Source organism: Plectropomus leopardus, chromosome 11, assembly GCF_008729295.1.
Source record: "Plectropomus leopardus isolate mb chromosome 11, YSFRI_Pleo_2.0, whole genome shotgun sequence".
Classification (NCBI taxonomy): domain Eukaryota; kingdom Metazoa; phylum Chordata; class Actinopteri; order Perciformes; family Serranidae; genus Plectropomus; species Plectropomus leopardus.
The window spans coordinates 11,210,510-11,222,522 of record NC_056473.1 but is presented as its reverse complement, the minus strand read 5'-3'; the positions used below and the strand labels follow the sequence as shown (position 1 = coordinate 11,222,522).

At 38.4% G+C, this 12,013-nt stretch overlaps 1 protein-coding gene across 1 annotated transcript; it reads left to right on the top strand.

The window, feature by feature from the left end:
* Positions 1-375: 375 nt before the first annotated feature.
* On the top strand, positions 376-11,289 carry mrps35 (mitochondrial ribosomal protein S35). Its single transcript, XM_042496208.1, is given in 9 exon segments — positions 376-514; positions 2,543-2,592; positions 2,786-2,953; positions 4,469-4,529; positions 4,656-4,795; positions 6,630-6,712; positions 6,714-6,737; positions 6,845-6,914; positions 10,727-11,289. Coding segments are annotated over 9 exon segments (999 nt in total). The 5' UTR covers positions 376-381; the 3' UTR covers positions 10,997-11,289.
* The last annotated feature ends 724 nt before the right edge of the window (positions 11,290-12,013 follow it).

Here is a 12,013-nt window from a genome sequence, read left to right as displayed (position 1 = left end):
GTTGTCATAGGCCTCAGGGCTAATTTTGCGAGTTGCCACCTTGGCTGTATGATTTTACGGGAGTAATTGAACGCGCCCTGTGTTTCAAAAAGCAGCAGCTGGCAGAGCTGCACTCGCCGGCCACACGTGAGTGGTCGCGCGCTTACAGATAACGCACTAGAGTAAACATGTGTTTGTTGTTGCCATTAATTTCTACCAAAATACATGTCTGAGCTTCTTTATTAATTGATAAAAGCCCGGATGGAGTCCCATAATACACCCCGCGCTGTGATTCCACACTTGTGTTCACCTGTAGGAGGCAGCAAACACTCCGCGCCAAATTAAACCTTTCGCATTTCTCGCGGTTTGTCCTTCGCTGCTGCCCGTAGTCATTGGGAAAACATGGCTTCATACACATGCAAGACATTTCTGTCCCTAGGTCGAATAAATGTTTATGGTGTTGGACTTAAGAAATCAGCGAGTGGAGTTACATATGCGAATGGTTTGTCTTTATATTCTTCAGCTGCAAATAAAGGTGAGTTTCTCTGCCGATGCTAAAATAGTTCACATTAGTTCGTGCTGCACGATGTTAGAAATGCTTGAAGTGCAGTCATTAAGGCCAAGATGGGATGTCTTCTGTCCACCGACAGTGATACAGTTTTCCAGTTAGTGTCTAAAACATGGATGTATTATAGTAAAACTAAACTCTGAACTCCTAAACTGGACGGATGAGTCGTCATCAACGTGGAGAAACCATAATAGATCCATGGGAGAAACCGAGTTATAAATGTGGTACTTTGTATTTGGGAAGGATCAGGGGTACTTGTTGGGGTTTTCCTATAGACTAGTAATAACTAATTAATAATCAACAAAATTTATATTAATGGGGTTTCCTGTGTCAATTTTATTATTCATGATGTCACCACCCTTATGATATTTCCTCTCGTACACACTTTTTTCAATCAGGAAGTCACATTGAGATTTCTTCAACAAATGAGACCTGAGATCAGAGGAAAAGATAAAATAATGATAATGATAATGATGATGACATAGAATTATGTCGTCATATTTTCTCCTTTCTAAAATAGCAAGGAGAAAATATACATGATTAAATATCCTTGGTGGAAGTATGTAAATGAAAAAAATAGAATACAAGCAGAATACAAGATACATGTAGATATGTAAAAAAAAACCAAAAACATTTATGTAGATAACTGCATGGCATATAATAAATTAATGCATTCTAAAATGTGGCATATTTTTTAAATGGTATAAAAATAAAACCAAATTATGTAAACGGTCACACCAACATTAAAAGAGCCTCTAAACAAATTTTTGAATTACCCTTATGATAGAAGTGTCACGTTTTAATCTACTCTGTATATTATTCCAGACAAATGGGGCAAAATATCAGAAGGCTGTCTTTTTATTATTATTTTGGTGTCTTATTATTATTCTTATTATTATTATTATTATTTCACCAGGAATAGTCCCCTTAAGATTCTAAATCTCTTTTTCAATGGCAGTCTGGCCAAGACAGCAGCATGATGAATATCTTAAAAGAACAAGCAGCATAAAGATTTTTACAAACAAAAACAAAAGACAAGTACCCAATTTACAAAAAAATAAAATAGAAAAATAGAATAAAATAAGCATCGATCAGGAGCCAGACAAATGCATTCAGTGGTCATAAAGCCCTTAATCCTGTTTTTTTTAAATCTCCTGCGCTCAGTTTAAGGTGACTCAATCGCTGACACCAAGATGAGGGAGCAAAAACTTTTAAAGCACTTTCACCAAAGACAGCGAAGGTTCAAGGAACAGCATACATAAACGTAAAACGTAAGCTAGTCTATAAGTGTAATGGCTCTCTTGCCCCCATAATCTACCCACAGGAGAATCAGACACAAATTTAAATAATACAAAAGAAAATGAGATGGTGCATAAATCTACTGACTATTGTTGGTGCTCAGTCATTCTTTTTTTTTTTATGTCAAAAACCTCACGTCATAAATATCCATCACAACTTCCTAATGCCCAAGTCTATGTCATTAGATTGTTTGTTCTGTCTGACTCCACAAAATCAAATAAATAAAAGCCTGTTTACTATCAAAAAAAGTGGCTGGAGCAAGGACATGATTTATATGATTGCTTCAAAAAAATTACTTATCTGAGAACTGACAATTGTTTTTTCTGTACACTGACAAATCTATCGACTACTGAAGTGATCATAAGCTCTTTTTTACTATAAACAATACAGCAAAAAGCATGCTGATAAATAACAGAAAGGCACACCTACAATCAACCATCATGCAGGACATACTGTTTAATACATCTGTCACATACACCATACAAAGCCTAAAATACAAGTTATTGTAAATGAAGAAAATGCAGTAAGTGAATATAAAAAATGCACTTGAGAAATGGTAACTTGTGTTATGGTCCAAATGTCTTGTATCTAAGAAAAACTGTGAGCAGCATGAAACGAATGTTATGTTGTTACCATATTGATTTGACATTTCTACAATAAGTATGAATTAAATTTTGTAAATATTTGACCCTTTAGGCCTTCCTGACAGAGAAGGTACAAGATTCGTCAGAAAACCCAAGAGACGTGTAAGTCTTCTGTCTGTTTCTCAAGGCTGAATATAATAAAAACACACATATTTCAAATGAGACACAAAATCAAACAAGAAACTTGATGACATTTCTCTTTGAAAAGACTGGTGGTGATTTTTTTATTAAAACGTTGAAAGTAATCTTCAAGCCTCGTGTCTCGTGACTGAGTGTCTCGTGTGTTTTGTATCAGCCGGGGGGTCCCCGGACAGAAAAGATGCCGGTGGATCAGGACTGGACGGCAGTTTATCCAGTAGCGACCCCCTTCAGACCTAATGCCGTCCCCCTGCCTGTGAGGATGGGCTACCCTGTGAGGGGAGGCATCCCTCCAGAGAAGAAGGGCAACCTGGAGCTGATCAAGGTCAGACCTCATTACTTGCATGGAAGCGTAGCATAAGAATACAGTTTTAGGACTGCAGGGTGCAAATTTAAATAGTTTGCTGATATGCTGGAAACTAAATTAAATTGCTGGGCTGTTTGCACATGGATCAAAAGATTAAATTCCTACATAGACTACATTTGGCCACATGCAGTTGAATGTGGGCCGTCTCTGTATGCATCCTGTCTGTATATCTTAGCTCGGAGTACTCATTATGACAAGTTAATTTTAGCAGGCCGGTGCTCTTGCAGTACTGATGGAGCGCTTTCTGCTCTGCCTCTGTGCCCGGATTACTGAGCTGCTGTGTCCAGACACCAGCTGCTCCATCTGGACTCAAGCCACTCGCAGATCCACTACTTTCACCCGTCACAGCTGGAACTCTGCCGTGCAGCCTAACAATATTGATTTTATTATCTCGCTCTGCCGTGAGGGGCTAAACTGCTGCTGTACATCCCTAACCTATATTTAACGCTTGGAATTTTTTACATATTCAATTTAAAATTGCTCTGCTTTTGTCCAAGCAAGCCAATAATGCAACCTAAAAGAATTTTAATTTTAGTATCTGTATTGAATAGATTATATCCTTTACCGAGAGGATAAAGAGGATAAATTTGGTTTCACACTTTTTTTTTTCCCACGCCCTCAAACAGCATCTTATTCTGAAATCAAGAATTCAGTCAATTTTATACACTGACTGTTAAATTATATGTGTATGAGTTGTGACTTTCTGGGATGTAGATATTAAAGGTCCAGTGTGTAAGATTTAGGCTGATTTAGTGGCATCTACTTCTCCCAGTTAGAATTCTTGTTCAGGAGGTTTTTTAACCGGGAGTTGAATTATCCGCACAGATCTCTTCCTCTCTAAAACAAATGGACCAGGTGATTAAAACAGTAAACAACTAAATAAAGCAGTGTGACATTTAAGTCAGTGTTTCGTCAAGGCTGGTTGACATTTTGGAGATTGGCTGTTAGCACAGCACCTGCTAATGTGCGCTCACCTCTTTTTCTCTGATAACTCTTTGTCCAGACACTCAGGAGGTTTTTACTGGGTGCCGAATTATCCATAGAGGTCTCCTCCTCTCCAAAACTGAAGGACCTGTTGATTTAAACACAGCATAAAGCAGTTTTATGTTAAAAAAAAAGTAGTGTTTTTCTGACGCTGCTTGTCACAGAGAGGCTGCAGCCCCATCATGAGCCAGTGTTTGGTTTGTCCATTCTGGGCTACTGTAGAAACATGGTGGTGCATAATGGTGGATTCTGGCGAGGAGGACCCTCTATGTGTAGATATAAACAGCTCATTCTAATGAAATGAAACACAACAGTTTGTTTTTTCAGGTAATTTGAAGAAAAACATACTTATCATATTAAATTCCATTTCTGCCAACAAATTTCCCTAAATCCTACACACTGGACCTGTGTGACCGTGGGACATTTTCATGTTTTTGTTGCATTAACAGTTGTGCATTCACATTCACATAATCTCTCGATTTCTTTCAGATACCAAATTTTCTGCATTTGACACCGGCAGCCATCAAGAAACACTGTGAAGCTCTGAAACGTAATTTCTTTGTTTAATTGTGAAGGCAAATCCTATTATGTGGTGCTGTTCAATAGCAATATAATTTACTTTTATACAAACATACAGGCTTATTCAGCATATGTAAAAATGTCTCTCTGCTTTCAGCATTCTGTACAGAGTGGCCGTCTGCCTTGGACACCGACGCCAAATGTGACGAGCACTTCCCAATCAAACTAGAAAGCACAGACTACGTGTCTGCTGGCCCGTCCGTCAGAAACCCTTCAGCTCGTGTTGTTAATCTCAAAGTGAGTTTCCCTGCTGTTTGTTTTTTTTTTTTGAGTCTTTATAGTTACTATGTAAAAAAAAAAAAGGTTCTGAGTTTTTACTTGATGACCTTTAATGTAACAGTTTCATCGATGCATAGAAAGTCATGTGTGGAGAAACCTAACATGTAAAATGAGATTAGAGATTTGCAGGGATGCGTAATCGCCAGCTGACATCATGTCCCTGTGACTTATCCGCAGAGACGTTCATTGTCCAGTGACCTCAAACCTAAGAAATGATGCCATCAAGTCTACAAAGAGATTACAACCCCATACCACTGTTTTAAAGTTTAAGCATGTACTGAAGCTTTGTCGTTGTTCTTGCTTTAGTTTGTTGTCTTTGGAATTGTGCGGGGTTTTTTTTTTTTTTTAAATTTAACAACTTCGCACTTTTACAGAAAAAAAGGAACAAAACATTTCATCATTTACATATTTATTGGGACATTTTGATATTCCTCTTAATCCCCTCCAACCACTAATCCAGAAATGTGCAATCCTCTCCACAGACCAAAACCATATATGTAAACATGTAAAAACACATGACGTCAATCCATGAAAAGAAGGTTCAGACTTAACATTCAAAGAAGTTATCAAATACAATACAATGTTAAAACATAACATAGATATAATAGAACCAATTAAGCAAATAAAAATGAAATTAAAAGATTTTTCACATGGGTCTTCAACAAAAAAAAAACAATCCTAAAGTGCAGCGCAGAGCAAAACCCAAATATCTTGGTGGCTGAAAGGCCCCTCATCTGGCTTCACTGTGCCAAAGAAAGCAGTTCGTATTCTGTTTCGTGTTATTTGCTTTTCTCTACGTGAACAATAACACTCCTACTTTTCAAAGCCAAAAGTTTCTTGGTTGAGGCTACCTGTTTACACAGGTTATTTGTATAGGGTTTTTTTTTTCTTAAAGCATGTCGCCCTACATCACTTCAAACTGCCTTCAACAAATTTGTGGTTTTTTTTGGGTGGAAATGTGTCATTTTTACCATTAATCACCAGCCATCTGCTCCACTGACACTTTGCCTTAGATTATATCAGCATGGTGGGAATTATTGAAACATTAATCCAGGTGGATTAGGCAGAAAAATAGATTAGAGGGCAGATCTCACACCGTTTCAGTTTAACAGTTCATTCAATCTGTGAATTTTGAACCTTTGTAGAAGGGTTGCCTTTAGTTATTCTGTCAGGGTGAAAGTAGTAACAGAATAAAATCCTGGAAATCTGTGACAGGATTTGATCCAGCCCAGACATGCGGTTCCAGAGTCAACAAATTGAACCACTGCAACTGCGTGTCAGGTTTCATGCACTAAATACATGTTCACGTGTACTTAGCGCTCCCTATAAATGTTTTTTTGTTGCATTTTACAAAGTATATACGTCAGAGGAGACATGAAAAATAATGTAATCAAGGAATAATCTCCGTTTCTATCTATTGTGCAAGGGGTTTAAAGGTGATTGTGGCTGTGAGCAGAAATGCTCCGATTTCATCTGTAAAAAGTAAATAATACAGTAAAAGCTTTATATATATATATATATATATATTATATATATATATATATATATATATATATATATATATATATATATATATATATAGGTTAAAAAAAGACACTCATTCTTTGTTTGGCTTGTGGTTTTATTTTATTTAAAGAGGAGATTTAGGCAGATATAGTACACAATGACATGTCTGCCCAGATATTATCGTCTATGTCATTCTCTTTACATTGCAAAGCTTTACGAGGAAAAACAATAACTTGAACTATGATGTTTCTCTTGTGGTGATTTTATTGTGTCATTGCCCTCGCAGATAAAACTGTCCACTCTGAATCTGGACGAGCACGCACGGAAGAAAATGCTCAAACTTGTTGGGGAGAGATACTGCAAAGATACATATCCTCACCATCACAGCTGACAGGTAAACATTTCTTTAGTGCTCCATATACCCAAATATATATGTATGAAAATCAAACAAATGTTTTGAATCTCCTCCTTTTTATTATTTTTCTCTCTCTCCCTCCACAGCTGCCCTTTGAGACAGCAGAATCATGACTATGCCATGTACCTGCTAACTGTCCTCTACCACGAGTCTTGGGTGAGTTTTAAAAAAATATATATTTTTCTACTCTGTGTGCGCTGAATCAAATTCTGCCTAGACTGAAGAGGACATCAAGCAGGCAGATATTCACTAAATGTGAGTTAAGTGCAACTATTACACTATTTCAGCCAGGCCATACAAAAACCCATCTAATTCTACCTGCGCTTATCTGAGACTCCTGTGTCTTCCCTCTGTCCACTCTTGTCACAGGTCTCTTGTGACTTTTTTTCCTTGGTCTCTTTTTTTTCCTGACCTTATCTCTTTAAACAAGTATCCATTCATTTAAAGGCGAGTCAGTCTCTGGGACTACTCAATGATCTGCAGTCACTTCAGTGTGTGTAACCTTTTGAGATGTTTTGTTTGCAATCAAATGAATGATAACTGATCCTATGTGCTGCAGCATGCAGTATTAAAGGGCATCGCAGTGCCTGGATTAACTGCAGTTGATGTATCAAGAGGCAGAATTCATCAGCCACTGTTAGCAAAGTTATTGTTTAAGATAAATGTGCAACTTATAAGAAATTAATCCAAATGATGCATTTGGATAACAGTGGGCCGGGAGGCTGCTTTTGTGCCGAGAGGTACCAATTTTTCTTTATACATATTTATTACCAATTGCAAGTCTTCTTTTTTTCATGTCAGTGGCAGCCTGGGCCTGAGACATTATGTTTTTGGGTTTCGTCCATTCCATTCTCCTGGACACGATGCCTCAGGAAAACCTTGAGGGAATTTCTTCAAATTTGGCACAAACGTCCACTTGAGACTGTGGAGGTCTATCTTTTGATACAATTACCCTTACAGGGCTAAATAAAGTTATTTTGAATTGCATGGCCAATACCTTAACTTCCAGGTCATTGTTAAGATGAAATGTAATTTGAATTGCACTAAACTGGCATAATGGTGTGCAATAACATTTTGTAATGATACAAGGAGAATTGGTATTATATATTAGGAATACAATAATCTACAAAAAAAGTTGCAAACAAAAATTGATCCCAAAAAAATGTCGTTAGCATCTTTAGTGATATTTACCAATGGCTAAAGACATGGCAAAGCCGCTTTTACCAGGGGACATGTTGTCCACTTGCTCTGCGATCTGAGAGACTAAGCCCATTAGGGAGGTATCAGACTTGAATGGGCAGAGGGATGGCAAACAGCAGCATTGTCCAGTTGACATTTCTCCACAGACTGGAGTAAAACGGACTCCCCTATCAGGTGTTGACCCTGATACTCTTAATTCACATTAAGCCAGCTCTGCCACATCAGAGAAGTCTGCCACCAGGTCATTAGCCCAGGCGCTGTTTGCAAAAATTTGCAGCCAGCCACATGAAAAGAAAACGACTCCCCTTATAGTGTAACCTTTGCCTTTAAGAGCTTTTCCCGTCAGGGCTTAGTCACATTAAAAAAAGAAAAAAAGTCTCTCCATTGGGAGAGGTGTCCGAGCCAGGAAGCAGAACACTGTCCACTGCCCTTTTGGACACACAATGGAAGGTACAGTGCTTGTCCGGCAGGCTTGTGGAAGCTGTGAGAGTGGCGTAGCGTTCAGGTTGTAACGCTAGCCCACAAAGAGGCCAATTGTTAGCAGCCACTGAGGTGATTATATCTCCCCACTCAGAGAGACGAACCTTCCCTGTTAATTCCAGTTTGTGCTAATCCATGCCAGTGCTCGGGCTGACTGCTCAAAGCTGCCTCCAATGTGGAGGGAAGTTCACCACCACTCCATGTACGTTTGTGCCTACCTGCCCAACACCTGTCCTCTGCCCTGACTGAAAATCTAAATGTTATTTGGCAGGTAAAGGAACTCGATCGGAAAAACAGATGGCCTACTTTCTTCCTGGCGAATTGTCAAATATTGTGACCTCATCACTTACTGATGGAGCAAGGACAGACACAGTGTCGCAATCAACATGTTGCATTATTCACTTTGCATATTCTGTTTAACTCTTTGAAACATGGACAAATAAGTAAAAAAATAAAAATAAAAAAAAACATGGAGAAAAAAAAGCGTGAGCAACTTGAAAAGAAATGAACCCAAAACTAGCAAGAAATTAGTAAAGAGAACATTGGAAATGACCTCAAATAGCAAACAAAAACAAAGAAACAAACAAAAGGTTTAAAACAAATAAGGAAAAGTTAAAAAACAAAAGAGGAAAAAAAAAACTAACAAAAAAACCCAACAAACAAAGAAATTACCTGTGAAAACAGGAGCTTAAAATATATGATAATTCTGTTAAATAATTTTACACAAACAGCGATGGCAATTATAAATATACTTATATATTACTTATATAAATATACTCTGGATATATTTTCCTATCTTAAAAAAAAAATCAAAATCGACAAACTTTAATCCATGCTTTGGAAAGAAATCAAACCAATTAGCTCAAGATTCAAAGGTTTAAATACTCGTGAAAGGTTTGAGGTCCATCCGGGTTTGAAAGGGTTAGCCAGAATAGCATCCAGTAACACATAACTTAAACTTTCAGTACGGTACGTATGAGGATAATCTGCAGATTCTTCTGCGTTGCAGTGAGGCACACTGCAGAAAATGTTTTGATGTGGTACTTCTCTGTTTAATGGGCCTTGGTTACTTCAAAGGAAGCTGTTGATCTACTCCCAAGTATCTAGTGCTCCTCCTCACTCACTAAGGCCTGGACTCATTCCAGACGGGATGTTATGTGGATCAGATATGTACAGCCGTAATGACCGTCATTAACCTCAAACACCTGGAGAGCAGCAGAGCCGAGGCTCCGCCGCTGCTCCGCTTTAAGCTGCTGCACAACGGGGCGTATTGTTCTCAAGGGAATGTGATGACAGTTAGACAGGCGGCGGACGGAGCACTACATATGGAGAAATACTATCTCTGTGAGAGGAGCATCAAAGAAGGGGTGAGGGGTGACCAAGGACCCCCATATTATGCATCTGTTGCCATACTGTGCTCCAAACAAGAGCCAGATTCATTAAATATAATGCTAATAGTACATTTCTTTCTACCATATAGAAAACTAGAATTACCGCCTCACAGTTGTATATGCAAACCTGTCAAGTTGCTGTTATAGTTTACAATCATGTTTGTGAAAACATGGATGCCTCACACATATCTTTGCCCCGGCAGCACAGAAGATCCATACAACGAGCACAATTCAAAAGTGTCACTAATTCAGTATCTGACCAAATGTCTCTCCTTCTGTTCCTGATTTATGATGCTGAGTTATGGCCAGGAAAAAGTTTTTGCATAACATTATGATGCCGCAGTAAAGCTGACCTTTGACCTTTTGGATATATAATATCACTTCAGTATTTTATCGTACAAGACATTTGTGTTAACTTCCGTCATAGTAAGTGTTCAAATTCTTGAATTATGGCCAAAAAACTGTTTTGCAAGGTCACAGTGATCTTGATTTTTGACCACCAAATTATAATCAGTTCATTTTCAAGGCCAAGTGGATGTTTGTGCCAAATTTGAATAAATTCTGTGTGTTCTTGATATTTTGCTTTTACAAGAATGAGACTGATTTAAGGTCACTGTGACCTTAACCTTGACCAACAAAATCTAATCATTTCATTGTTGAGTCCAGGTTAACATTTGTGCCAAATTTTAAGAAAGGCATTCATGAAAACATCCATTCATGGCTATAAGCAGGCATAGACACATACAAAGAAACATCTTGTGACGTAATCGTTACACCACACAAATACAGTTCAAATCTAATGTTACAGATATCAACAACCCTCCAATCAAGTTGGATAAATCCTCCATTTGCAGTCTGCATGTACAAGTAAATAAATGTGTTTCTCTGATTCTTTAGAAAACAGAGGCCTGGGAGGCTGAGAAGACTGTGGCAGACATGGAGGAGTACAGCTGGGAGGACAGCCCATCCCAAAAGAACATCTTGCATATGCTAGTGCGCATGAAATTGGCCGGGGAAGGAGAAGGCGAGGAAGTGCGAGAGCAGCTGCTGGGGAGACAAGAGGTGCAGGAGTATAAGGACTCTGTCACGAGGCTGAAGAATGAAGGAGATAACGAGAGTACCATGCTGCAGTACAAAGAGGCTGTCAAGAAAGTGCTCAGTCTGTAATACAACTTAATGTACAAAAGTATTTACATGAAGATGGTGACCAAGAGCAGCAGGGACCTCTAACAGGGTCCACAAAAACACGTTTAAATACTAGTGGCCTCATACCGTTTTGGACTTCATCTACGTACCAATAACACAAACGAGATTACTGCAGATAATTACTGTTGTCTTTTACATGAGGATACTACCATCTTAAGTGTCTCAACTACTGTATTTATTTTCCACAAAGTAATCAGGTGTATGATGTCTTACATACAATAATAAAAGTAAGCGGTTGGTTAATGTTCTGTATTTAAAGTAGTGTGAAATTCATGTGTTTGATGGTTAAAGCTTGTATGTAATGAAATACACATTCAGTCAGTTCCTAGCCCAACTTCAACTTCCATCCCACTGTCGTCACTGTCAGGTCGAGGAGTCGCACCTTCAGTGAAAGGACGCTTTCAGCAGCAGGTTGTTGAAAAGTTCCTCACCTATCTTAAGGAGTTTTGGTCTGCGGTCTGTGCACTTTCAGGTCAGAAGAAACCAAATGCACTGAGGGGATGCGCTGGACTGAAGGAGGGTTAAACACCGAAGGCCACAAGGAAAAACAGTCATCGCACATTGTTGATGATCTTCACAACCACTGAATTGTGGCAGTGTTATTGTCTTTTACGCGCCTATACAGTCTGACTTAAGACCAGCATAGACAGCTGGCCACAGTCTTTGAGGTTTGGCATCAATAGAAATTTAAACTCGTCATACATCAAAGCCCAAAGGACAACATATCGTCTTTCTTAAAGCAAATCACTGCGGCTGAGTTTGGCTTTTTCTATCAAGTTATTGCGTCACAAGTGAAACCAAAGTCATGGCAACTGCGTATTTGGAAATCTCATCAAAGCCACAGAATACCTCTGCATATGTAGTTCAAATATACAGCATTTTAATGTCAATGCATCGGTTGACAGTAACTACATTTTCATATTATCTGCTCAGAATAAAGCAACATCTTTGCTATTAAAATAATCAAGCATTATTTTT